At 43.4% G+C, this 27,289-nt stretch overlaps 1 protein-coding gene across 4 annotated transcripts; it reads left to right on the top strand.

The window, feature by feature from the left end:
- Window positions 1-418: 418 nt before the first annotated feature.
- Window positions 419-25,465, top strand: LOC116229886 (cystathionine beta-synthase-like protein). 4 transcript variants are annotated; one of them, XM_031594646.2, is made up of 18 exons: window positions 419-538; window positions 6,233-6,364; window positions 6,978-7,162; window positions 7,736-7,842; window positions 8,409-8,543; window positions 11,087-11,166; window positions 12,278-12,412; window positions 12,926-12,995; window positions 14,581-14,672; window positions 15,741-15,866; window positions 16,486-16,570; window positions 16,771-16,876; window positions 17,722-17,796; window positions 18,492-18,626; window positions 19,503-19,611; window positions 20,345-20,374; window positions 22,518-22,602; window positions 23,773-25,465. In XM_031594646.2, the coding sequence occupies exons 2-18, from the start codon at window positions 6,323-6,325 to the stop codon at window positions 23,880-23,882; spliced, it is 1,707 nt and encodes a 568-aa protein (XP_031450506.1). In that variant the 5' UTR covers window positions 419-538; window positions 6,233-6,322; the 3' UTR covers window positions 23,883-25,465. The 4 variants fall into 4 exon arrangements, with proteins under 4 accessions (XP_031450506.1, XP_031450505.1, XP_031450507.1 ...); XM_031594645.2 differs by having other exon boundaries at window positions 6,951-7,162; XM_090123105.1 differs by lacking the exon at window positions 419-538 and adding an exon at window positions 615-632 and having other exon boundaries at window positions 6,951-7,162.
- Window positions 25,466-27,289: the final 1,824 nt, after the last annotated feature.

The raw sequence follows: 27,289 nt of genomic DNA, 5'->3' as shown, positions 1-27,289 counted from the left end.
CCTAAAACACGTGAACACTGAAGGGTGAGCTACGTTCAAAACTACCTCAAATTGCCTTTCCAATGTGCATTCTCCACAGACGAAGCAGGCCTTACTGTTGGGCTCTCTGCAGCACTACTGGAATCTCATACATTTGGTTCTGCATGAGCTGGGGCACCGCATAGCGGACAAGCGTGACCCCATCGGTTTACATCAGGCGCCCCACAACCCCCGTGCCCCATCACAGCCTTCTCCCCCCCTTCATTCTATTTCCCCCCCCCCACGGCGGGGAGCGGCACAGCGCCATCCCTGCCCACGCGCCGCAGGGGGCGGACATTTTCCTCCTCCGCTCCGCACCCCGCGCCATCTTACGATTGGCTGCCACCATCTCGCCGACGCCCCCGTGGCGACCAATCGCCGAGCGCCTCACCGCCTCCTCCCCCATCGAGGGGGCGGGGCTAAGAGGAAGGGTGGAGCCGAGGCGCGCCGGGCTCTTCTTAACGCGGTGGACGGGGCTATGCTCCTCGCCTGCAGCGGCGTCGGAACGCCCGCCCCGCCGGTGAGGTGGCGGCTCTCGGGGGGGAGGGGTCGGCGCCCGCCGTTGCATCAGCCCCGGGAGGGCCCGCGTTTGTGGAGGGCGGCGGGGAGCGCGGGTGTGCTTTTTGTTTGGCTATTAATCAGAATGGATGGGCAGTAGGGAGGTCGGGGGAGGTGGAGGACTGGGATGCTCTCGGCAGCCTGGGCTCGGGGCGGGGGAGGAGGAAGGCTGCTCTCAGGATGGCTGCCAGGATGGCATGCTGCTCCTTGCTCTCGCATCTCCCTGCTACCGTCGGGGTCTCCTACGGGTCGGTGGTGTGTTGGTGCGAGCCAGGCTGAAAAACTCGTTTTGTTGCCTCTTATTTCGTGCGTTCCCATTCCCATGCTGGGCAAGATCTAATGCTCACAGCGACGTTAATTATACCAACGGTGGCATGGCTGAGCCAGCGCCGCTTGGCAGGTGGGTGACCCTCGCCTGTCCTCGGGTGGCTGCTCTCCCGTTCACCTTCCTCACCCCAAAGCCTTTGACCATGGAGGTTTGGAAGCACGCTGGCCCTGTTCCGGCTGAGCAGCTCGGCATGTACGTATTTACTTTTCAAACAAGGCTGTTTGCTGAGTCCAGATACAAGCCCTGCCTTCCAACAAACTTCTCCTGATCACAGGAGGGAGCACCTGGGCTGTGGAGATGGGCAAACCTGAGCCAGGGGAGGAAGGGCCTCCTGTTAGACCCCAGAGCGTGCTGTTTCATGGCTGGGATACATCTGCAGCGAGATGGCTGCTAATAGAGGAAGGCAGAGATGCTAGGTGAGGCCTAGCGTTCTGGCAAGCCCTCTTTTTTGGCAACTTCTTGCTACCCCACGGCATCCTCTGGGCTCAGCCAAACCTGCTTTCCACAAGCCAAATCAGTCCTAAAAACCGTGGTGGTAGCAAGGTTGGTCGCTGAGGCCCTGTTGCGGGCCTGCCAACTCAGGTACATAATTAATCTGCTGGCAGCTGGCTGCAGGGAGGGCCTGGGCCGGCCCTAGTTGTTGGCAGCTGCCTGCTGCCCACCTTGAGAGGTCATCAAGTCTCCTTTTCTGGAGATATTCAAAATCAACCTGGATGCTTTCCTGTGTAATCTACTATAGAGAACCTGCTTTAGCAGGGGTTTGGACTAGATAATCTCCGGAGGCCCCTTTGCTATAGTTCTGTGACTGAGAGGAGCACTGTGCCTGCCAAAGGCCCTGTTGATGTACTGAGAGTGAGTGGCTTCTGGGTATTGCCACAGGTGAGCCCCACAGGGACAAGCAGTCCCCTCAGGCTGGATGTGGGTTGTGTGCTCTGGGTTGAGGAAACAAGAGATGGGGAAGTAATACTAAAACTTGTGGCTGTAGCAGGTGAAAATCTAGATGAGACATTCTCCAGCCTTTTCTCTAGTGCTGTTTTGCTCCTCAGGTCTTTTAAATGAAGATTCGTGTCTTATGAGGTGAATCCAGGCAGGTTGGAGTGAACTCAGGAAGTGGAGGCACACCTCTTCAGGGCTGCTCACAGTGTTCCTCTTTGTGGAAAAGGAAGGCTGAACACTTCATGTTTTCACTAGCTGATCTTATGCACGACAGTTGGCAGAGTGATGGGAATTGCTTTGCTGTTGTGAAATCCTAGAGAGGCAGGGGCATGAAAGGACCACAGCTTTCCTATCAGCAGGTTGAGTATGCCAGTCCAACCGTGAAGAGTCCTCACTGAGAGGATGCACAGAGATGAGGCTTTTGATTCTTGCAGCATCTCTTCCTTATGGTAGTGTTCATTCATATCCATTTATTCCAAGTCCCTTGACACCTCCAGACACAGGAGAGATGGCTGGCTGCTACTAAACAAGAAGCAAAGCACCGTAAGAAAAACTCAGCTGTCTAGTAGTCTCCTGAATTAAAGAATTGTTAAGGTTGAGAAGATCACTAAGATCAACTAGTCCAACCACCAACTCATCCCCACCACATCCACTAACCGTGTCCCTCAGAGCCACATCCTTGAACACCCTTAGGGACGGTGATTCTACCACCTTCCTGGGCAGCCTGTGCCACTGCCTCACCAAAATATAGCTGTGGTGTTTCCAAACAGCTTTCAAAGGCTGTTTAGGTACTGCTACTTCTGGTAGCCTTTAGAGATCTGGTACCACAGAGCAAGCAGAACAACTGGTTTTAGGTGGTTTACTCATTCATGTACCTGCTTAGCATCAAAGTTTACCATTCTCAGGCTACAGCATGGTCGTATCTCATCTTTGGTTGAGCAGTCAGCCCTTAGGGCATCTCCCTCTGATCCATCTTGTACACCTGCCTTTAGACAGCTTAATTTTGGCTTCAGACACGACTGGAGTTAATTAGGTTCTCGCACATGTGATACTCTGTACATGTCTGTATTAGTGCTGACATGGTGTACTGTAAACAGCTGTAGAAACTGTAGCTCCTAACATCTGTGGAACAAGTTCAACCCAGGTTGTCCAGGGATTAATTTCACCCACTGGCCTTCAATGCTATTCCCTGTCATTTCCTCGTGTAGGAATTGAAGAGTACTTCAGATCTTGGGTTCCCTGTAGAGATTGATGCTGAGGTGTGGCCTTATCCATGAGGCTTTCTGAATCTATTACATCTGTCTGTGCCCCAGTCTACTCCATGCTTTAAGTTTAAGTGACTGTGTGTAATTTGGCTTTCTAATTTTTTCTGCCTTGCGTGCTCTGCAGATATAAGGGCAGAAGTTAGTCAGGCTTTTCTACCCAGGCTCTGCCCACACCCCCAGCTATTTCTGGGAGCGTTTACTTTTATGGCAAACCTCAGTTCAAGCTGTCAGAAGTTCCCTCCTGAAGATGGGCAACTCTTTCTGCAGTCCACCAACCTCTGGGTATGCCAAGCAGTGTTCATTCACTGTTCTCTTCTCTCCCCTGTCTGTGTGTCCAGGAAAGAATCTGAGAAGGGGGTCAGGATAGCGAGGAAGTTGCTGTCTTCTTTTGTTTTTGTAATTTTTGCTCATCCCTTTTTCTTTGTCCCCCAAAGATGTCCCCACTAGGAAGGTTCATGAGCTTCCAGTTTTCTGGTTTCTTTGGGTGAATCTGGTTGTCCTGTGCGGACATCTGCCCCATATTTTGCTAGAGTTGCCTTAGATTAGGCTGGAAGTGCCAGAAGGATGTTTGGGGTGGTGTCTAAGGAAGTTCATTGGTAGGATTGCAGGAGCTTGGAGAGCTGAGGTCTTCCTCTTGGTTCAGAACAGAGCCAGCCACTGGGCTCTTGTCTTCTTCTGTATGAAGAGCAACAAGCCATTGCTGCTGCTCATAAGACTTCACTGAGCACTGTGGTAAGAATTCCTGAGTTTGTAAGGGGATTTTGTCCTTCTTCAGCATCTATGACATTAGATTGACCATAGCTGTGACTGATTCTCTACCATCATGATTAGAACTTGACTTTATAAATGTATATGCATTACCTGTAGACTTTGAATTGGATGAATCTGAGGCTATTTAAAATCATGTCTAATAAAGCATTTTGAAGGGAATTGTTGAATGGGGGCCTGTGTTGATTCTGGTGGATGATATTGCTTAATATTGGTATTTGATGACACGTATTTTGTTGGTTAGGTTTATGGCTAGGTTTTTTTCCTCTTTGGCCTCATTTTTGTTGAAAGTTCTAGTCCCATGACCAAGCTTTGATGAAGCATCAAAGTATTTCTCTTCCTCTAAACGCATGAGAGAATCTTACATCTTAGTTGAAGGCAGTAAATACAGCTTTTCCTCTATGCCTGCTTTTTCTAGCTCAAGAAGTGATGGGTATTTCCTGCAGTGGATTTTTTGTGGACTTTTTATTTTTTTCCTTATAATAGAAGAAATACAATGGCATTTCCTCTATACAATACCATGCCCAGTTTAGAGGGTCTCCTTCAAAAGGCAGCTTTTGAAGACAGCCATATTCACTTCTTTCCTGCAGGCAGTGCAAAGAACAAGTACTTACTTCTATAGATCTTTGAAATTTGTACTGCCACAGATTTCTCTCCCTTTCTCCAAAATTTTGGGGCCATATTGCAAGACACCAAGGTGTGGTGACTTAGTCTGATTTTTTCACCCCTCTGTTTTATAAGAGCATAGAATCATAGAATTGTTTGAGTTGGAAGGGACCTTTAAAGTTAATCTAATCCAATTCCCCTGCAATGAACAGGGAAGAACAAATCTGCATCCTCTCTATAAGCTGTTGCTGCTACCTTTCCATGTGTTGAAGAGGTGTGATCCTTTCACAGCAAGGTATCTTTATTAGATGGGCTTTGTAACTATTGCCAGCATCTATGCCCACTATCGTATCCACTGTCTTGAGCTCGTACATGTGGCTTGGGGAGAGACACTTCTTCAGTACTTTTGCTTTACAAAAACAAGTGTTGTTCTGAACTGTGAGCCAGGCATCTCCTAGAAATAGAACTGAGGCTTGCTGTGGAGCTAGAAATAAACACTTCTAGTAACAAAGACTGATAGTGTTAAATTATGCATGTTTATGGTATATGAGCTCTCTTGGACTGGTGTCTCTCAATCTAGTCCTCATTTGTAGTCTAATAGAGGCTGCAGCCTGTCTTGGCACCTGAGTATATATTAACCCAAATAAAGCAAAGTGGTATTATTTTGGTAGCATGGAAGTTCTTACATCAAGATGTTGAATTATGTCAAGCCTTTGTCTTGAAAGCTAGCACTTCCAGAGACTTCTTTCATAAAAGGAGGCAGTTTAAATGCCATGAGCATTTTCTTTTCTTCAAACCAGCATGTGAGAAAGGAATAGGTATGTATAAAGCAGTAGTGGTTAGTGGTGCATGTTAACTTGCAGGATCAGATGCTAAAGTTCACTGATCCTGTGATTAGATGTTTTCCAGTCTGCCAGCAGACCATCAACACTGCCTGTCTAAGCTGTGTCTGTTTTGCAAGCATTTGGCGGAAGTGTGGGGATGAGAACCTTTCCAGGTCTGGCACAATTCAGTAACACAAAGAGCCATGAATCCTGCTGCAAAAAAGTGATGAGTAAAACCACATTTTGTAATACTTAAGCCACATATTTACCTTCAGTGATAGTAAGGAAGCTGGCTGGGGTAGGAGAAATGAATTTATTGCTTTCCCTTGTTATTCACAAATTTCTCAATCGCGTAACAGCTTACTGAGCTGCCTCATGGTTGAAGTGTTTGTGTGCTGCATCCCTGTATTTGCACGTTCAACATTAATTTGGTGTTAAGAGGAACTTATGAGTTCGGTCTCTTTCTCTTCACCCTTGAGAAGTCATCATATGTTCCTGTTCAGAGCCTTTTTCTAAATTGTATACAGGATTTTTTTGGTGTTTGCCCTGTACAGCCTTTTCACCCCTGATGTCCCTGCAAGAATATATCCTGTGGACTGAAGTATTTTCTATTACTCTTTCTGGCTACCAAGCTTACAGAAGTGCAGACAATCACTAAGAGTAATTTTCTGCTGCTTTCATGGAGGTGGGCTATGAGGACAGGGCAGAGTGTAGAAGAGGTAATGCAGGAAGAACAGGGTCAGATGGCCCTCCATTGCTTTTGTTCAGTACTTCTGCTGCATGGCTCTCTTTATCCTGCCTATACAACTCAGCTTCACTTTGTTTGGCACTTTTCTCTTCCTACCACCATAAAAGTGGGATGAGTATTGTTTCCCTAAGAGAGACTGTTTCCTGATGGTGTTTTTTTTTGTTTTTTTTTTTATTTGTAGGATCTGCAGCTTTGAAGAAGATTCCAGTCGCGTGACCAACTGTACTTTCTCCCAAAGAAGGTCCAGTCTACTGTGCCTTTGCTTAAGAAAATGGAGAAGCTGATATCAGAGAAGCCTGTTCCAGTATCTAAGGTACATTTTGGTCTTTGGGGACAACTAATTTGCTTATCTTTCTCACTGGAATTTAGGGAAGCTCTGTCTGCTTTCAGAGGGATTTGTAGTTTTGTGGGGTTTGGAATTTTTTTGAGGCAGATGCTGTTGAACCCAGTAGCCTTTGTGCAAGAGTTGTCAAGATCACAAGTAGCTGTGGAGTCTTTTGGCACCATTTTCCAATTAGCCATGGAGTAGTCTTCCTCTGTTTCTCTCTGGGGGCTAGCTTTTTGTATAGGAATAGTGTCTCCCACAAGATCACACTGCTCTTTTGAAAATCAGCACAATGGTAATTTCTGTTTGGGTAGGCTGCCCTCAGAAAAACTGCATGCTGAGACACTGGAGAAGAAAGATCAGTTGATAAAGAGACAGAACCAAGAATAAGGACTCCTTATGAGTAACACAACTTTTAGCTATTGTTGGGGTAGGCGGTTACAGGGCAATTACATGAATGAGGGGTTGCCTGTGCTGCAGAACTTGAGCAAGTTTGATAGTCTCAAGAGATACTCTAGCCTCATTACATCAGGACATATGAATCACAGCAGACTCTAATCTTTTTCTCTTGAAGGATGAAATGCATTCCCTTCCTTCCCAGGCCAAGCCAGATACAAACTCATGCCCTCATGCTTCTGGCAAATACTTCCTTCCTGGTGGGACAGACCATGAGGACTGTAAGACTAACGAGAAGGAAAGGAAGTGGATCCGTCCTGATACACCCAGCAAATGCACGTGGAAGCTTGGGAAACCCATTTCTGCCTCCCCCCATCGTCATATGTCTCTGTAAGTATTACTTTTCTTTGCTTGCTAGTTTTCAACGCAGGACTTATCCTGGTCACCACAGTGCTATATGAATTTAACAAAAAGTGACCAGTTTAAACTGATGCTGCTTGCATGTAGATATGCTGGTGCTTCTTAAGTTCAATGCATAAACAAAACTAAGAACCCAGACTAAGCATGCAAGGGGCCTTGCACCAAAGAAGTTATGTGATCTGAAACTACGTGCACTGGAACTAGATTACGTGAAGTAACCTGGCAAGCAATTCTCTGACTAGATGTACAATTGCACTGTAATTGCTTGTAAAACAGCTGACTGTGAGCAGTGCTGTACTACTTGTGCCAGGAAGAAGTTCAGAGCACATAGTTCTTGCTTCAGTACTTGGCTTGATGTATGATTAATCCTAGAGTTCTGGATCAGGCACATGTCTTACAAATTTATATCTAATAGTTATTTTGGTTTAAGAGAATGTTTAGGTCTGCTAGAAAAGGGAGAAAGCTGGATGTAATGAAACATCAGAAACACTTTGTGTTGCTACTCTGTGAACTGCTTTCTGATTTTGTTTGTCTGTGTGCCAGGCCAGAGCCTCCAAACATTCTGCCCAACATTTTGAATAAAGTTGGCAACACACCGTTGGTGCGGATCAACAAGATTGGGAAGCACTTTGGGCTGAAGTGTGAACTCTGTGAGTACTACTGCAGACAGGAGAAAGAAATGAGAAACACTGTTATGGAAACACAGGCAATTCCACTTTGTAGTGTTGTGGAACTCGGACATAAGAGGAATGCAGGGACTCTTTAGAAAATGGAATTAAAATTCCTTTAATTTGGCAGATTTTCAGGTTTTTTAAGTTTTGTTAATCTAAAATGTCTTCCAATTTGCATTTTATTACAAGGATTCTCTCTGCAACTTTTCTGCTTTGTTTGAGAATTATTTGTAATTTCTAATACCTGTAGTTTTCACTAGTGCACTAAGTGCAGGATCTGCAAGTTGTCACTAAAGATCAAAGAAAATGATAAAAGGATTAAAAGTGCCTCATTTAAACCTTTATTTAAACTGGAGATATCTTGAGCCAAAACACATCGGTGATGTGAATAGAATAGAACTCTTCATGTGAAGGGAATCCCCATCTCTGCTTCTGTATATGGAGTGGTGAACTGTGCTAGATATGTTAACAATTGCTCTAGCAGATGCGTTAAATTCAGCAGCAAGTTGCTGTTTAAGAACACTGCTTGGTTTCTTTGCTTCCAGTGGCAAAATGCGAGTACTTCAATGCTGGGGGCAGTGTGAAAGACCGCATCAGCCTGAGGATGGTAGAGGATGCTGAGAGAGCTGGGATCTTGAAGCCTGGGGACACAATCATAGAGCCAACCTCTGGAAACACAGGTAGAGGTCCTAGCAAAGAGTGGGGAAGATGTTTTTGTGGCTTTCCTGGAGGAGGCAGACCTGAGACCAGAGTATGGAGGGTGCCTGTGCAGAGGGGAGAAGTGTTTCTTCCCTTTTATGTAAAACAAACAAACAAATAAAAACCAGGAAAAAAAACCCACAATTCTGCAGCGTGCTATGCTGACCAGAACAGCAAGGAAGGAAGTCTGTGTTTGCAGGGGCTCTTACCTTTATTTTATGTTAAGTTTTTTTTTAAAGAAAAGTATTAGGCCAGATTAACTAGGGTCTCTAAGTTCTACTCAGGAGTTCAACTAAAACTGTTGGAAATCAAGCCCCGAAAGACTGGTGTAAGTCTGATCTTCTGTTTCGAAAGTCACATAGTCCTTGGCCATGCAGTCTCTCAGATGAGGTTGGCCTGGCCTGAAAATTGGCCTTTCCCTTAGTGGTGCAGTTAAACTGGGAGACAAGCAGCATCCCTACTGCCCTGTTTGTTGACACAGCCCTCGCACTCCTAGATCTTCAACAGGTTTCCTTTGGACCAGCATCTCCTTGGAAGGCTGGTGGAAGGAGCAGTCCCACCACTCAGGGGCTAGGGAAGAGCATCTGATGACCTGAGCAGGCTGGAGTTCAGTGGGCTGCTGCATTGAAGCTGCTGTTCCTCTGTCAAGCTGTTCTACTAATGGAGAGTAAACATAGGAATGCTCTGCCCTGAGCTAGTTAAATATAAACACAGTGTCCTCCAAGGGAGTCTGTGAGATGTGCTACAAACTGCTCCCCTATCTGATATAGCTCTGGACAGGTGTCACTGGATGTCTTGACCTGTTTTTAAGCTCTTTTCTGGGCATTCACTACTTCTTGCTGATACACACAAGTTAGCTAGGTCAGACAGACTTTTCTTGTGTTATTTTCTTCCAGTCCTTGTTAATGGAGTCACTGAGATGACTGAGCTGGTGCACGAAAACATATGAATATGTTCTACAACAGAAAACTGGGAAGTCATATCTGTTGCCAGTTGCTCAGCAAGAGCTCTGTAGGGCTACAGTACAACTGAAGCCCTTAGGAATGAGTCTATACTTGCATGTAATGGACAATATCCACATATTGTGTTCTTCTAGTATCTAAGGTCATACTATGACATCTTATTTCAGTGTTGCACCTGATAAGTAGTTTCTTTTGCATGGATCCTGAGAAGTAAAAAGAAAGCAAATGCAAGGGGGATACAAAGCAATTACTTTGAAAGCTGTCTTGATGCACTGAAAAGTAAAGACCGGGGAGGAGAGTGAAGTGAGGAAATTACCTTGGCCTCGGGCCACTGCTCTGAGTGTCTAATGTGTCAGATTTCTTTCTTCACTGCATCTTGCTTTTCCCTCAGCAAGAGTCTTATTTTGATGTTTGATGGACTTTCAGGTCAGTATCAGAAAGTGCAAAGTACTAGTTTAGGTCTTAGAATGCTTTCTTCATCATAGACTGTAGTCTATGCTGCATGGTTTCTCTTCAAGCTTTGGCACTATTAGGTTCAGTGCTGTCTTGCTTTACTTAGTTCTGCTACCTGCATTTATCTGTAATGCACTGGAAGAGGATTTATTTCCACCTCCTTTTAAAAATTAAATAAATTTAAAGGTATTTGAATTACCTATGATTTTTTTAATATGGATTTTTCACCCCTATGCAGTCCTGAACCAAGCAGAAACAGAGGCTGCTTTGGACTCTGTAGAGTATGTCATGGGCATATGTTGATACTGTGCCTGGTACCCAAAACAGCAGGGGAGGTGCCGTGCAGCCCTACCTCAGATCGCTTATCGGCTGCCTTGATCCATTTCTTCATTTTGCAGGAAGTAATATGATAACAAGTGTAAGCATCTTAATGGGGAAGATATTTCTGAGTTTAACTGCTCAAGTAGGCAGAAATCAGAACTGATGAAAAGGCAGAGATCAGACTGGAAGTGCAGACTTTTAAACTGGAATTGAAGTGTCTTTAACAGTCTAGGTGTTTCATTGTTGTAACAAGTTGATGTAATACATTACAGCCACTATCACACAAAGAATCTAAATCTTGTTGGTTTAGAAAGGAATTAGTTTAGGAACATTGCAAACTGGGGATTTAATGCTGAGTGAGTAATGCAGAATAATAGGGGATTTAATATTCATACCATCAAAAAGATTGCTCCAGGTCCTCTTTAGCTTAAAATTCATTCTTTTCATGAGATTCTTCTGGAAAAATGTTGAAATGGCAAACAGGCAAGAGGAAGGTGAAATGCAGACCACTGGCTTTCCCATGTGCACATGTTGATAAATACATACATAAAAATATGTATTTCCACCACCCTCAGCTGAACTTTCTTTGGGCTGTGGTCTTCAAAGAAACAGTGTCTGTAACTCCTTCTCTTTTCAGAAGCCAGAAACTTTGTTACTCCCCTCTAAAGAGCTTGTACTCAGTCTCTTTGAGAATCTGATTAAAGCGAAGGCATGCCAAAGCTGGCGTTGTGGGTTTTGGTTTTTGTTCCCTCTCACCTAATGCTCTTCATGTCTCTGCTTGCTTCCAGGAATTGGGCTGGCCTTGGCTGCAGCAGTGAAGGGTTACCGCTGTATCATTGTGATGCCAGAGAAAATGAGTCTGGAGAAGGTCAGATGTGCTTTTATTTTTGAGAGTTTAAAAAGTAAGTTTGCTTGCACTCGTGGAATTCTTCATGCAAATGAGTGCTGTGGCTTTAGCAGTGATGCAGACTCTTGGGCTCTAAATTGCTGCCCAAAGAGACTTCTGCTGAAGGGCTCTTGCTAGTGCCAAGAGAGATCTTGGCTGGACAGCCATGGACAGAATTGTGTTTAGGTCCTGTCCCTGCAGCATTGGAGAACTGTCATCACAGGTATCAAGGGAACTTGAGATCTACACTGCAGATTAAAGTGACTACCTGTCCCTGGGTTAGCTGTCCTCCAGTGAGCAAAGGAGGACAAGGGAAGGCAATGGCTGAAGCTTCAAATGTTCTTTGGTTCTGCAAGGCTGAGCCTTGGGCAAGTCTGCTTGGCTTTTTGAGTTAACACACTGAGAGATGCTGGCAAGGATCTGAATTGTGTCATTACAACTCAGGAAGGAGAATGCCCACTTACCTTGGGAGTGAAAAAGCAGAAAACATCTAGCTCTAGAGCAAGCCTTTTTCAGGCTTCCACCTAGGGTGATACCGTACCTGAGAGTGAAGAAGAGGTCTGGTGTCTCACAATTGAAGAAGCAAATCAGTGTCAGGAAAATCACTTATCTCAGTGACACAAATGAGAGCAGCCATGAACAACATCCCCTGAAGGGATGCCCATTACTAGCCCTGGAAGGAAAGGTAATGCGTGGCCGTTGCCATGGTCCACAGAGCACCAAATGCTTCCCTTCTGAAGACAGTCCTTGCTCTGCCTGACTGTCTTGCCCTCATAATATTTGAGCAGTACATAAGGACATGGAGGATCTCCTTTGCTGCCTGTGTCTGAAGAAGGAGGTAAATAAACATGGTTTGGTTTTAGATTAAAAAACAAACAAACAACAAAAACAAAACAAAAGGAGGGCTATAGCACTGTTAGAGATCAGAGCATATATGACCAGCACAAGACGAGACAGAATTTTGCCTCAGTGAGGTTCCTCAGTATGGAGTAATAATACCTACAGACTCAAACACCCAGAATGGCAGCAGGAATTTGACATTAAGCTCCCAGGTAAAGCTTCTGGTTTTTCTGATAGTCTTTGTTTGCTACAGGTGGATGTCCTGAGAGCTCTGGGTGCTGAGATTGTAAGGACCCCAACTACTGCCAGATTTGATTCTCCTGAATCTCACGTGGGTGTAGCATGGAGACTGAAGAATGAAATCCCCAATGCACATATCTTAGACCAGGTAAGAACAAAGTGTCAGAGATGTAAGTGTATCACAGCAAGAGGTATTGCTGTGTCGGTCCTTATGTCCATGGCTGGAAGTTCCTACAGTGTAGGGGTATCTGTGAGGGAAAAATGACCCACTGGGTGGTCACTGTGCTGTAGGGTAGTGAGCTTCTATATTCACTAGAGGGCAGCATTAAGCCTATGTTTGGAGAAGCTAGAAAAAAAATGTGGGTTTCTCTACTGCATTAATAGTACCTTGTGGAAGAATTGGTATGAGGGTCAGCTTTTAAAAAGAAACTGCCCCACAGCTAAGTCTGATTTTCGTGTTGGAGATTTGCTGGTAACTCAGAAATACCCTTATGGCAGATCATCTATGGAGGATGTACCTCTCCGCAGGCATTCTGCCTAGGTCCAGATAAAGAAACAGCCTGGAAAGTGTGTGTAGCAGCTGTGGGGTTTGAAGAATATTTGTCACGTTCTTGAAATGTCTAATGCTGTAGGTGTTTTTTTTTTGTCTACTTAATTACAGTACCGTAATGCCAGCAATCCCCTGACACACTATGATACTACAGCTGAAGAGATCCTGCAGCAGTGTGAAGGTAAGACTGCTCTGCTGCTGGCCTCTTCTTTAATGAGTCTTTCATATTCTTTGTTGTTACGTTCTTGGAGAATGGACCTGAGATGGTTAATTCTGTGTGTCATTAGAGATCTGCTTTACTCCATTTCTCTTACTAATAAACTATTTTCCATTAAAGATGGATGCTTTGTTCTTAAGGTTCTCCAGATGGAGAAAATAATGATACTTAAATCATGTATGAGGGGGGGAAAAAAACAAAAAACAGAAACGTATACCGAGAGTAGCAAGAAAGGATTGTTTCTTTTCACCTTGCAACACAAAATTAGGTATTTTTGCATTCTCAAACTAAATGCTCCATTGCACTGAAAGCTCCTTAAGACAGAAGACCCTGGGAGGACAAATTGTTCTACGTTGCGACTGTCACCAGTAAGACCAGTTTTCTCTCTTGGGGTAATTTCCATTTAGCTCTAGGCAGCCTAGCTGGAGTACCAGAAATGACTGAAGTGTGGCAGCAGAGAGCTTCAGCCGAGCTAACACCCTGGTGAGGACCCCAAAAGCTATTGGAGGCATTCAGTGTGATTCTGCAAGAAAAGACCATATATGAGGCTACTGACCTGCCCTGTTAACAGTACAGTCAAGCTTTTTTGATGGGACCCTGACCACTGGCATAAGAAATTCAGTTATTTTGTTTCTTCTAATGAAAGTGAGGACTGTGCGAAGAGTTCTTTTCCATCCCTCCCAAAAAACCCATCCTTCTAATTGTTCAGAGGATATAGTTTGTCTTTCTGTGACAAATGCTAAGAAATTTCAAAGTGAGTGTATTTTAACGAACTGCCATTCCACAAACCTAGAGTCTGGATGAGTTCTACCTGTCTGCTTCATTACTCTCCTGTTTCTACTTATATTTCCTTATAGATCAAGAGCAGTTCAGTTGTTATTACTGAGCTTAAACCAGTTTTGCTCTGAACTGAACCTGCTTAGTGCAGCGTTGTTCTGTTGACTTGAAGGCATTTGGCTTTGTATACAAACTGACCTTTTAAAATGTGCTTTCCTCACAAAATTATCAAGTGTGTGCACCAAGAAAACTGTGGTGACTGACAGAGGAATGAACTGTCATACCTATGATAGCTCTGCTGACCACTTGTGACCAAAGCAGAATATGAAATAAGAGAGTAGTAGTGTCAAGCTCTCTCAGTGAACATCTACCCTTTGCTCTTGCCACTCATTCAGTAAATTAGCTTACAAAATGTGCTACTCATTCTAAGTTCAATAATGAATTATTCTTTATCAACAAATACAGCAACGGGAAAAGTATAGGTATCATCAACTCAGTGGACCACCTCTTAGCTCTGCCTGAAGGCTGACAAATTGTTGCCTTGTGGGCCACTGAAGGACATTTCAAAGCCATTTTTTCAGTAAATGGGGATGAAACAAGATGATCTCATGATAGATCTCATAATACAGTTCTTAGGAAGAAAAAAGCTTTTTGCCCCTTTTCTGCTGCTTTCTGTGGTTTTGTTATATCAAGTCCACACTTAACTGTGAGTTTTTAATCCATCATCCTCAGGAAATGTCACAACTGCCTTTTCTTTCTCACCTTCAATCAGGGAAAATAGACATGCTGGTGGCTACAGCTGGTACAGGAGGTACCATCACTGGCATCTCCAGAAAGCTGAAGGAGAAGTGTCCAGGTTGCAAAGTAAGTGGCAAGCCTAAAGTATGTCTATAGCTTCAAACTGCTCTGCTTCTTGGTGTATCCCATTCCTTGTAAGCCTGTCCTGGGTCTCTGAGAGAAGCTCTTTTTTCAGTTGAAAGTAGTTCTGAGCAGCGAAGAAATGTTTTCAGGCACTGTCTGAAATCATTATGCTCTGGTCTTGCTATTGACTGGAGTTCAGGTTTGGCTCAGCAGGTGAAAACTGGCCCTCAGTTTCTTTCATGGGATGTTTGATAAATGTCCTTCGCTGGTGTTCACAGCAGCCTTGTGATTTCTTCCTGACCATGGCTTGGCTTCTGACACTTTCTGGAGTGCCTGAGTTTTTTGCCAAGTGAGTCTTCCTCTGAACAGACCAATGTGTGTATGTGTACTAGTGTGCAGTTTTAGATTTCCTCACAGAAGCTGGCATCCAGTTTCAGTCGTTAATATTTTCCCATATAGTCAGAGAGGGAGGGGGAAAAATAATAATAATAAAGCTTGTATTTCAAGCCAAGCATAGGCACATATTGACTGCAGTGACGCCTGATGTGAATGAAGACAGTTTTGTCTTGGAAACCCTTTCCTAAACAAAACAAAACCCTTGTAGAACAAGTAGTGCCTCTCACTTAATGTCCACGGCCTGAGGAGACCAGATGGGTTGCCCAGTGGTAAGAATCACAGAATCATTAAGGTCTCTAAGATCACCTATTTCAACCGTTGACACATCCCCACCATGCCCACTGCCCGTGTCTCTCAGTGCTGTGTCTCCACATTTCTTGAACACCTCCAGGGACGGTGAATCCACCACCTTCCTGGGCAGCCTGTGCCAGTGCCACACCATTATTCCTGAGAATAATTTTTTCCTAATATCCAACTTAAACAGTAAAGCATTTTGCTTGGAGGGGAGGTGAGAGTTGCGAGGCAGACATGAGCAGCAGACTAGTCTGCTGTCAGTTGACAGCATGTGGAGCCAGCAACACCAACAGCTGTAATAAAGCTAAGTGCTTGCTTGTAGGTAGCTGTGTTCTTGAACACAGTGTGTCATGGTAGCCAAAGTGAAAACTGCTTCTCTAGATCATAGGTGTTGATCCTGAAGGCTCCATCCTTGCTCAACCGGATGAACTGAACAAGACCGACAAGACAATGTATGAAGTGGAAGGAATTGGATACGATTTTGTTCCCACAGTGTTGGATAGATCTGTAAGTCATTCTTCTTGGTTTCCTGACCTTTGCCATCTGTTGGTTGTGAGAGAAGAAGAAACCTTAGGAAAGCATTTCTTTGAGCTTAAAGGGGAGAGCTGGTAGGCAGAATGATTCCTATTCTTTGTCATCAGGAAAAGCTGTTCTCAGATGGCTTTTGTACCCTGTGCATTTGTCTTGAAATATTAGGAGAAATGCTGTGAAACAGATAACAATTTTATACAACATAGTAATTTCTTAAAAAAAAAAAAAAAAAAAAAAAAAAAAAAAAAATCCAACACTCTCCTTCAAAAGTGGTATGACTATGTCCAGGCCTGAGCAGAAGCTGTGTCCCTAGGAAGCCCTCCAAGGGGGAGGAAACAAGTTGATACTCTCTGGCTGTCTTATAACAGATTTCAATAAGAAGATTGCAGTGCCAGAGAATGCAGAGGGTCATCTTCCCTCGGCAAAAAAAAAAATTTTACTTAGCATTTGTAGGATGGAATCCTAAGCACGTGGCTTAGTATGACAGCCTTTGGCTCAAAGAGCATGGGGTTGAACTTACAGTGTTGTTCTGTAGCCCCCCTTCCATATCCCTCCTCATTTAAAGAGACCCTTGTTTCTGTCTTCCTGCTCCCAGCTGGTGGACCAGTGGTACAAGAGCAATGATGAGGAGTCATTTGCTTTAGCACGCATGCTGATCCGAGAGGAAGGACTGCTGTGTGGTAAGAGCAGACACGAATCCTTTGGGTTCCTTTGAGTAATACGTGGGAGGCTAAAGCCTTGTGTGGTTCACAGAGACCTCCTAATGCTTCAGAAGCTGTCTTCCTCACTTTGGGCTTCTCTGCTGACTCTCCTCCTCTCTTTCGTTCTTCTCATTGCACGCATATTCTGACAGTTTTGCCTCTGATATGCATTTCGCCAGGTGGCAGCTCAGGCAGCGCAATGTCTGTAGCTGTGAAGGCAGCCAAAGAGCTGAAGGAGGGTCAGCGCTGTGTTGTTATCTTCCCTGACTCTATCAGGAACTACATGTAAGAACCTGCTTGTTGTCTCTGTGGGAAAAGGATGAGGCAGTCCCTCAGACCTTCTTACAGCAGGGGCAAATTGAATGCATATCTATTGTAGAACCAAGTTGCTAAAGCAAGGAATGTGCTTGGGCACAACTTCTGTGGTATCCAGAAAAGGTCTGACATGGAGCCCTATGAAAGCAGAGCTCCTCCTGGTGTCTCATTTGAGTATATAGCCATAACTGGTTAGTTAAGGTCTTCATGGAAAAGATTTGCTCTCAGTTAAATTTATTTGAGGCCATTGGTGTTATTCTGTTCCCAGAAGAATCTCTTAAAAGCTGTTGACCACTCTTTCTGCCTGTGTCCACAGCAGTACTGTGGCAGTAGCCAGTGCTGGGGAGAGTTGACAGATGGCAATGTGAGGGCTTTGAGCTTTGAGAAGAAACTTCACACCCACTACATTGAAATGTATTCCAAAGTGTGCTCTCTTTATTTCTGTTACGTAACTGCTATTGCATCCAACACAATATCACTGTATTGTGTAGTCATCTACTATGACAGCCTGACTACAGGCTACGGAAAGAGCTGGACTGAGTACATGTTGACATTCTTCTGTCCCAGGCTGTCTCTTTATCATATTGCATGGGACTGATGTAGTAGAAGCTTCGTTTCCAATGGGATTCATTTTTCTTCCTATAAATATTTCATCAGTATGTGCCTGGCTGGTAAGCTTGGATGGCAAACATAGTCTGTTTTCATTTATGATTTAATTGTTAGTGATAGTGAGATGTAAACAATCACTGTGTTATTAGTATTGCTGTTAGATATTCAGCCTGCTAATGAGCTTTTTATTGCCTGATAATTTCCAGGTCCAAGTTCTTGAGTGACAAATGGATGATTCAGAAAGGGTTCATGACAGAAGAAGACCTTGTCAAAAAACCTTGGTAAGAATGTCGGATCCCTTTGGATCCTTATGAATCTCTTTAGCAACCCTCTTTATGGCAGTTGCTAATTTAAAGCTCACTGCAGTTTGTACTACTTCCTTTGTCTTTAGTAAATCTTTTGTGCTGCGGTGTTGGTGCATAACTGTGGCTATTTATTAAGTCTGCCTGAATTATTTAATATCTTTCTGGCAACAGAAGAAAATTTGATATTTATTAATTTTTGAATGAAAGGGGTTACGTCTGAAGTGAATGAGTAGTATCCAGAGAATCCTACCAACATCAAAGTTCTTGATGGCAAAGCATTACAATTCTGTGTAACCGAGAGAGGATATTCTATAATTTTCTACCTGTAATACCTGTAAATGTAACCCTTTAAGCAGGAGCCTGGAATTTTCTTTGTGAGATATAAATACTAGGTTCCCACATTTGTTATTTTTCACTAATCATCTGTAATCCAGAGAATTACATAAAATAGGAGAAGTGTTTCAGTCTTGAAAACTTTCTCACACCTGAATGAATTTCTGATGCTGATGAAAGAACTGTAAAGCCTTGAAGCCTTTACTGGCTCTGGCACAATCTAAATTCTTCCTTGCAGGTTTTTGTCATTCCTGTAGTGGCAAATGCCATGGTAGGTGAGCAACTGGTTTTCTTCTCACCCTAAGGCTTGAATTGGTTTGGTTTTTATTTTGTCCCAGGTGGTGGAATGTCAGTGTTCAGGAGTTAAGCCTCTCAGCTCCCCTGACTGTGCTTCCAACTGTTACCTGTGCAAAGACTGTTGAAATTCTTCGGGAGAAGGGGTTCGACCAGGTACCAGTTGTTGATGAATCTGGGTATGTCCATGTATATCACTATTCATCCATACATATCACTTCTCTCAACAGGTCCCAAGGCTTGTCTTTAGATGTTGAATAGAAGTACAATAAATTCTTCCATTGTAGTAATGTTGTTCTTATAAGTTGTCTTAAATGTTGCCACACCAGTGGTAGTATGTTGTCATGCTGGGACTGTCCTGCCTTTCACGTTATAAGCTTCTAATGGTTGTTATGGTATGAAACTCTGTGCATCTCTGCAGATTGGCTTCCTTGTTTTTATGACAGCTGTTGAACTTATCAAAACCAAATTGTTTAAAACAAACAATGCCCAACTTACCCGTCTTCTCCACAGCTTCCACCAATTTCTACAGAGCGTTGTATTACAATGTAATGAGGAGCTGACTCCCTATAAGCCAGTGTCCCAAGCAGATTGGTATGCTGTAGGTACCCTGTGCATCTGCTGTAAGGCAGTCTGAATAATGAACAGAGCTGCCCAGTTACATTCCAGTCACGGTGCTAACACAAGGGATTCCTTTTTACATTCATTGTAGTATGCTTGTAGGGTGAAGGAGGGTGAGCAAAATTGAGGAGAACATGACCTTGGCCTTGTCATACCTTTCAAAAGGAGAAATGAGGACATAAAACAGTCATGTCTGCTTTTCAAAAGCTCTCCAACTGCAGAAGCTGGAGGTCCTCTTTTGAGCTAGATTCTCAGTAAGGTCAGCCACCTACAGGATTCTGTGTGTTCCCAGCACTTCTGAGAACTGGGCTTCAGGTATCGCCTGCAGATACACAGAATTCCTTCTGCAGGCTGCTGAGAGTGAGTGTTTTTATCTCTCAGAATGCTAAAGGCACTTGTACTGTTAGCTATATCTTATTTCTCTTATTTTCCAGGGTGATTTTGGGCATGGTTACTCTAGGTAACATGCTTTCTTCACTGCTTGCTGGAAAAGTTCAGCCTTCAGATGAAGTCAGCAAAGTAATCTACAAGCAATTCAAGCAGGTAAGCAACAATTCCTCATTCTCTGATATAAAGTACAACTGCAGGTGTCTTAACACTACAGTGGCAACAGATTGGGTTACCCAGGACCAGACAGAACAGCTGGTTTTGAGTGCAGACATGGACCCGTGTTAAATTCTGTCCTAGTTCACTTAGTAGCTCTTGGATTTGTGTTGTGGTCCTATATTGGGCTTTTCTATTAATTCAGTAGGCTTTCTTCTCCCATGCTTGTCCTTTATTCCCTGCCCAAAACCCAGCACTTGTCTAGGCAATTGACTCTCCAGCAGAAAAGACAGCAAGATATTGAAACAGCTCTTACTAAATAATTTCTGTATCGGCTGAAAAGGGAACTTCTTGCCTTCTTTATCAGGTGTCTTCCTAGAACAGGGATGGATGGCTGGATAGTGAAAGCTGTTGTTGTCAAAATATATGAATTTCACTGGTTTCACTTGCCCATGCAATATGGAGTGGCAGGAGATCACAATTTCCCAGATTTGATTGCTCTTCTAGAATGTATGAGTATTGTTGCTGTTGCTTTGCTTCACTTACAAAAGAAATAATTTCCTAACATAGAATGCTTAACTTAGCTTTCACCAGGTTTTCATTTTCAGTAGTCTTGCAGAATTCAGGAAGCATGTGTAATGCTGCCGTTCAGTCCACAAACTACAGAATCCATGAAGTTGAGAGGAAATGCTAGCTTTATAGACCAAATGTAAATGTATTTTTTCCTTCCTAGGCAGATAATCAAGGATCAGGTGGAAATGTGGTGCGTAACAAAACTATTTGGTCAATGCTCTCCCTCACTTGGACACCTTAAAAGTTTCTGGGGCTGCTGTTGTGCACTCGCTTGTGTACCTACAGTGGTGTTAGCTCTAGTGGCCAATTCTCTGCACTTCTGAGGTTGTGGCTTTTTTCCATGGACAGCTTGAACTCTCTCATGCTTCTTCAGTATAGAACAGCTTACCCTTTTCTTTTCAGCTTTGATTTTTCTTGGTGGAGGATGGAGGGGGAGCAACACTAGAGCAGTAGTATTGCTAACATACTAACTTAAAAGCATCATTCTTCATTTATTTTCCATTTGAATTGATGGTTTGATGGAGAAACGTGGTTAAATGCACATAACCTCAGAAGTATTGTGAATTTTGCTTTCCTTACTGCTTTGATCAAGCTTATTTGGCTTGTTCACTGGTGAAATTAGGAGAACAGATCATCTGTGTCACTGAAATGATATACTGCAGCCAGGATCTGTACCACAGCATGCATCATTAAGAGATCCACTTAGCCTGTGAATGCCAAGGCAAAACTGTCTTTTAGCAGCATGGGAAACTCTGACACTTTCCTTTTACTATACCTAGTGGTTGTTAGCTCGTTTCTTGGTATGACTTTGGTCAATGTCCTAAACCATTTAATCATTAGCATCCTAAGTGGATGAGAGCCTCCTTTTAATTTATTTGTAGGGTCATGAATAATGCCATGTTACTTGCTCAGACAAGCAGTCCTAGTCATGTATAGCTTGGTAGCATGCATATAGGCTAATGTTGTAAGGACTTAAAAGATTTAAAAATAAAAACTAAAATGTTGGAGAACTCATGGGCAAAACATATTTAGGGAGATTGAATGAGTAGCAGTGAGACAGGTGAAAAAAGCACTGGAGTTCTGTCAGATTTCCATTAAAACTTCAAAATGTCTCCATAGCTGTCCTTGTACTGCCTATGGGCTGCTTGTCCTGGTCCTTTAGCTTACCTGGTCTCTCAAAACATGTTTACTGATAGCACATGATGAGATGGCAAGAGGTTCTACTCTTTAGTGAGCTTTGAACCTAAATTCTAAAGCTAGGCTTTGAACCCAAATTTGCACAGAACTGCTTGTCAGTGATGGTTACTGATAGCTGACTTGACTTGGTAGTAAATCCAGGTTTCCCACCAGCCCTTGCCTTACACATAAGCTTAAGGATCAGTGCTTTTGTATGCACTATTGCCTGCTGGTCCATTAAGGACAGGCAGCAGGGAATTTCTCTCGGTATGGAAACCAGAGTTCTGTGCTCCAGTTGAGCCCAGCTGTTCATGCTGGTGATGTGTGTTTTTCAGTCACAAGTGGAGCTCACTGCAGAATAAAAGCTTTTTTAGTCTGTGGTAGAAGACTTACCTTTACTACAAATTAATTTAATCCCTGAAGTATGTCAGATAGTAGTTGTTGCTGGTAGTTGTGGAGTCACCTGGGTGATAGACTTGCTGCTGCTGCTGAGTACTTTAAAGCATTGAGGAAGAATAGTTTTGTGCGTTCTTTCAAAAGTTTCCAGCTGAGTGTTTCAGAAGGAGTGTTTTTTTTCTGCAGAACCAATGTGGAGTGCTTTCTTGTTTAGTCTTCTCAAAGTTGAACTGCTACAAATGAATTCTCGATTCTCAGTTTCTTGATTTGCACCTGGGCACAGTGCAGCTGAGCAATGTTCACCCTTGGTTTTGGATTGTTTGGGCTCTTCCCTGATCCCATTCTCAGATTGTATTCACTTCCACAATGATTATAATCTGATTCATTTGCTCATTCCCAATCTCACTGGAGTAAAATCACAAAGTATAATCTTGAGTTTTATGGAACACCTCTCGTTACACATGGAACACTTCTTTATCTTCTCCCTTTTCAGCTGTTCAGTATATTCATTATGCTTTCAGAATCAGAATGAAAATTTCATATACCGGTTTGTGTTTTGTTTGGTTTTCTTGGAAATTAGAGGTTAAAAAAAAAGGAAACTTTCTGATCTTTTAACTCAGCCTTGATTTGTTTGTGTTTTACAGTACTTTAGATGTGAGCACTCATGTACCGTTTTTAACACTAGATGGAGAATACGGTGATTATACGCTACTGGAAATATAAGGGGCTGTTTTATTTAAATTCTGTAACTCTCTCTTCAGATTAACCTGAAAGACAACTTGGGGAAGCTCTCTCATATTCTGGAAACAGACCACTTTGCTTTAGTGGTTCATGAACAAATTCAGTGTGAGTATGATATACTGCACCTTGAAAGATGCCATCTTTATAAGAGTGGTAATAAGAAGCAAATACAAGCAGTTCTATTACAATGAATGTCACAGGTTGACTACAATTTTTTTTTCCTTCTAAAGCAAAATCTTAAATTTAATGAAGATTAGTAAGAGCTTGATGTCAATGCTGACACCCTTTCTTTAAGCCAACATAATATGTGTAACTTATTCCCCTTCACCAGATACTTCTTTACTCCAAACTGTACTCTTTTCCATCCTTCTCAAAACTCTTTACACTGCTTTCTTTATGAACTGGAAATGACTGAAAAATCATTGAAGGTAGGTTATAGCACTGTTATACATAAATGAGAAACTAGACTAAAAACAATAACACAACTCACTAGATCTGTTTGGCTGACAGCTATGTCAGTTGTGACTGTAAATGAAGAACAGTCAACACATTTGAGCTTATTCCTATTGATCTCTCTCAACTCCGTGTTGACTAACATAACCTTGAATCTCACTGGAAGCTTGTAGTGAAACTAAGGCAAAGTGAATGACAAGTCCAAGACAATCCAGCTGTCTTAACAAACAGTATAAGTATGCCAAGCAACTCAGCACAGCCAAAGAAACAAGGAACTCTAGACCACAGATAAAGGGACAGAGGATGTTTCAGATCATTTGCTTCCCAGGTCAAAGGTTTATGGTCACAATGAAATATCTCCTGAACCTGTGCTTTCAGAGAAGCACTGTTCAGAGTGTTAATAAGGTTTTTGTAAATGCAAGGGTACTGTACTGTAATTTTCTGTTAACCCTGTATTTGATGGGGGCATTTGAGGGAGGTAGTGTTCCACGTCCTGCTCTAGTGACCCTTAGGTCAAACAACATGTTATCAGTTTGTAACCTGTTCAAGCAGAGTGGCAGAAACAAATGTATAAAGAAAGTGAGGCTCTATAACGAAAGATTTGGTTTGAATTTTCATGCTGAAATTAAGTATGATGAACTCCTATCCTTTCCATACTGCTTCAGTTTCCTGTGTTAAGGAGCCTTTCTGATATACAAAGGGACATCAGCAATGCTCTGGCTAGGATGACATGGGCTTTCCAAATGGTACCATTAAAGCCTGGTGGGATGGTGTATCTTTGTGCCTCCTAATGGCTGACATCCCCTTTTTGTTTCTTTGTAGATCACACTGATGGTTCCTCCAGTAAGCGACAAATGGTGTTTGGCATTGTTACGGCCATTGACCTGCTCAACTTTGTGACTGCGCGAGAACGGGAAAGAAAGATCAACTAAAGTCAAGGAGCAGTCGGGAACCTCTTCAGTAATATTTTGCAATCTCCAACAAAGAATCAGGTTTATTTCTTAGGTTGAATGGTCTGTTCTTAAGGTGTTTGTTTCGAAATTCTGAAAATAAGCAGTTAGCGATCCTGGTGTCAGCTATACAGCTAGTGCTTTCTACTCATTGCACAGTTTCTGGGAGTTTGTTTCTTAATCAAGTTACATGATATTTCTTAAGACAATTTATTTTTTTACCTATATATATGTGTGTAAAAATACTGCCTAAATTAACTGGTGTGTTCCTTACCTGTTGTGTCCAAAGCCTGGCTTTTCAAAAATATTGTCAGATGAATTAAATATGTTGAAAAGAGTTATAAAGCAGAAGTCTAAGAGCTCTGGAAGGCATTTTTTTAATGTGCAGGGTTGTTAAGTTAGACAATATAGCGTAGAAACAAAAACATGGAATTGGGCTGTGAAGAAGGGAGGAGGTGTTTCCCATTTGGTGACATCAATGTAAAATGGGAGCAAAGCTTGAGCGCAAGAGTTAAGGTTTGGTTCAACCAGCTCCTCTGAGACAGATCTGACTTGGCTGACAAATGAAAAATAGTGATTTGTTCTACACGGTGCACTAGCTTTCACTGCAAAGAGAGACCTTTCTCTTTTTCCAACTATACCTCAATAAGTAAGCATGGATGGAAAGGAAGAGAGCCTTTTTGCCCGAAGGTTGTTTAGAATGATGCTGTCACATCTAGGACCTTCCCCTCACTTTCCAGCCTCCTTTTTATCTATGTCTATGCCTATTTTAAAAAGCCAGAGGTAATTCAACAAGAGCTGTAAACTGTTTTTCAAGTCCTGTCCAAGTGCTCCCAGACTGCAACTCCTCATGGAAGGTGCAGTAGATGAGTGCATCAATGACTTCTGTAATTCTCTGGGTTTTTTGATTGTGTTTGACTTAGGTGACTGCAGGTTTTTTTTCCCTGAAGTGGGTGCCTGTATCTTCTGTTTACTTGTGCTGGTTAAGTACATGCTGACCATCAGCCTGGAAACTATTTTGCACATGGTTATTTATATAAACAATTTATGCTGTGTTTCTGTGTCACTGTAGGAGAATATCTGTCCTTTCGCTTTTCTTTACTCTGCAAGAATGCTTTTATTTTCTCACATGGAAACTTTTATCCGATAGAAGCTGTACATATTGCAAGGAGTTATCAAGCAAGAATGTAAGGATCATTTTGAAGTTGCAACAACCAATATTACTTCCCACTTTTTCCACAAGCTATGACTGACTCCAGAACTCTTTGTAGCCAAGTTTCTTTTGAGTGCCCAGACCGGTCCCCTGCCCACCAAGTTGCTAAATGGTTTCTGGAAACTTCTGTTGTGAGTTTCGCATATTGTGCTCACCGTTAGCAGTTGCCTAGTACTGCCACTGTTGTCCAACAGCCTTTCTAACTGCATAGCATCAGCACACTACAATGACAAAGGGAAGACTTTTTATGTTTTAAGGAGCTGGGAAAAATTCATTGCACAGACATTTGCAATACGATGTGAAGAATTCAATAAAAGCTATTTGATTGCAGAATGGCTCTGTCTGGTTTGTTTATCAGTGGCAGTTCAAGCTGGAAGTATGTTAGACTGTAGGCTGTAAGAAATTTCTCAGGGCTCACTTTGTTACAGAATAGGGAAGGAAATAGGCAGAGCTACGGCTGAAATATGACTGAAGTTCCTACCGCAAAAGTTGCCAGCGTGGTCAATTGGATAGGTGTTTGTGAATGAATAGAAAGGGTAGGGGCTAGCCTGCCTGCTGTGAGGAGGCAAGGAGAAGGAGATTAAGGCTAATTTCCCAAGGTAAGAGATTTATAGATGTAAGTGCCAAGCAGGGGAACTGTACTGTGGATAAGGAGCTGCTGGCAGGAACCGGGAGGACTGCCTGTGTTTCAGAGCTATGTGTACGTGCCTCTGCTCAGCTCTGTCCCCTCTTGGCCAGTTGCTCAAGGTAAGTGAGAGTAAAGGCATTTTATATCTGTCAGGCAAGACTGTAAACCTTTCATCCCTTGGTTTGCAGTTCCCATTGCTTTGTCGGGTCAGCCCTTGCTCAAACATCTCCAAAACACATTTGGACCATGCCAGCCTATTCACTGGCATCTCGTTCCATCACCTGCAGGACGGAGAGGTGCAGGGTGGGCCTCCTCAGCATGCCTCAGATGCTGGGGCCATGCAGCATGAAGTTGCAGCTCCTTCATGAGTTTTTCAGTAGGAACGCCATCAGTCTGCCTTCTCTGGTGCAAAACGTGCTTTATCTCCAGCTTACTATCTATCTGGGGGGGGAAACAACCCAGCAGGTGAATGGTGCATGAAACACTCCATACACATCCCTTTCATATTGATTAGTCAAAATGCTGTCCTTGTCCACAGCAATTGTGGTTCATTGCCTAACCTTCAACTTTTCGTAGTCTACTGAGTTCGTGCCTTACCTTCACCTTTTGGCAGTCTACTGAGAAGCAAAAGTGGTTGTGATAGGCAAAAGGCCAGCATTGTTCCTTGCAAAGCATGGTGCGTGGTTCCAGCAGAAAGGCCAAAGGCTAATGGGACACGAAGAGCAGCTGGCAGCTTGTGGGATCAAGTTCCACTTTGGGAGTAGGCGAAAGGCGTTCTTGCCATGCTACTGCTCTGGCTGCAGTCCCAAGTGAGGAGCTGAGCTCTAACAAATGTGAGGTGCTCAGATGTTTTAGCCAGTGCAGCTATGCAAGTGCCAAAATTGCAGTGTGATGCTTGCTTCCCACGTCCGTGGTGTGCCCAGAGGTTGCCCTGTCAGTACCAGCCCCTAGGTTTGGTTGTTGTAAGCAGTGACTTGCATGTACCCCAGGTCTGAACTTTTCTTGATGGCTGAGGCCTTGCCATGCCTGCACTATCCCTACGCTTGGGGCAGCCCCTCCTCATGGATCACAGACACAGGGAAAATTACTGGGTACAATCTTCGGTTCGGGCTCTGGAGATAACCAGAGGACTTCAGTCCGGAAAGCTGCCTTATGAAAGCAATAAATTCCCTTTGGGAAAGAAAAAAAAAAAAAAAAAGAAAGAAAGAAAACACATGTGATACTAATGGAGGTGCCACTACCTTTTGCCAGTGCAAAGTAAAACCAAATCCATCTGAGCTTTGCTCATGGAATATTCCTTGAGGACGCTGTGTTTACCAGAAGTGTGCTGTTGGAGGGGGAGGTGGCTGTAAAAGGGCCTTGGGAGGATTTCCAGCCTTTAGCCTTCCCCAGAGAAACAAAGTGATAACGAACACAGCTAGGCTGCCTACCTCTGGGGCAGCATTTCTGTGGGAGGGGCAAGTGGGCTTCCCTTCAGCTGAACAGGAGCTGCCCTGGCCCTCTGGGGTCAGTCAGGGGCTGAAGCCACAGGCGAGAGAAGGCTTTGGG

This window comes from Phasianus colchicus, chromosome 1 (assembly GCF_987193195.1).
Source record: "Phasianus colchicus chromosome 1, bPhaCol1.hap1.1, whole genome shotgun sequence".
Lineage (NCBI taxonomy): Eukaryota > Metazoa > Chordata > Aves > Galliformes > Phasianidae > Phasianus > Phasianus colchicus.
The sequence above is the reverse complement of the archived record's forward strand: the minus strand, read 5'-3'. Positions and strand labels throughout refer to the sequence as shown.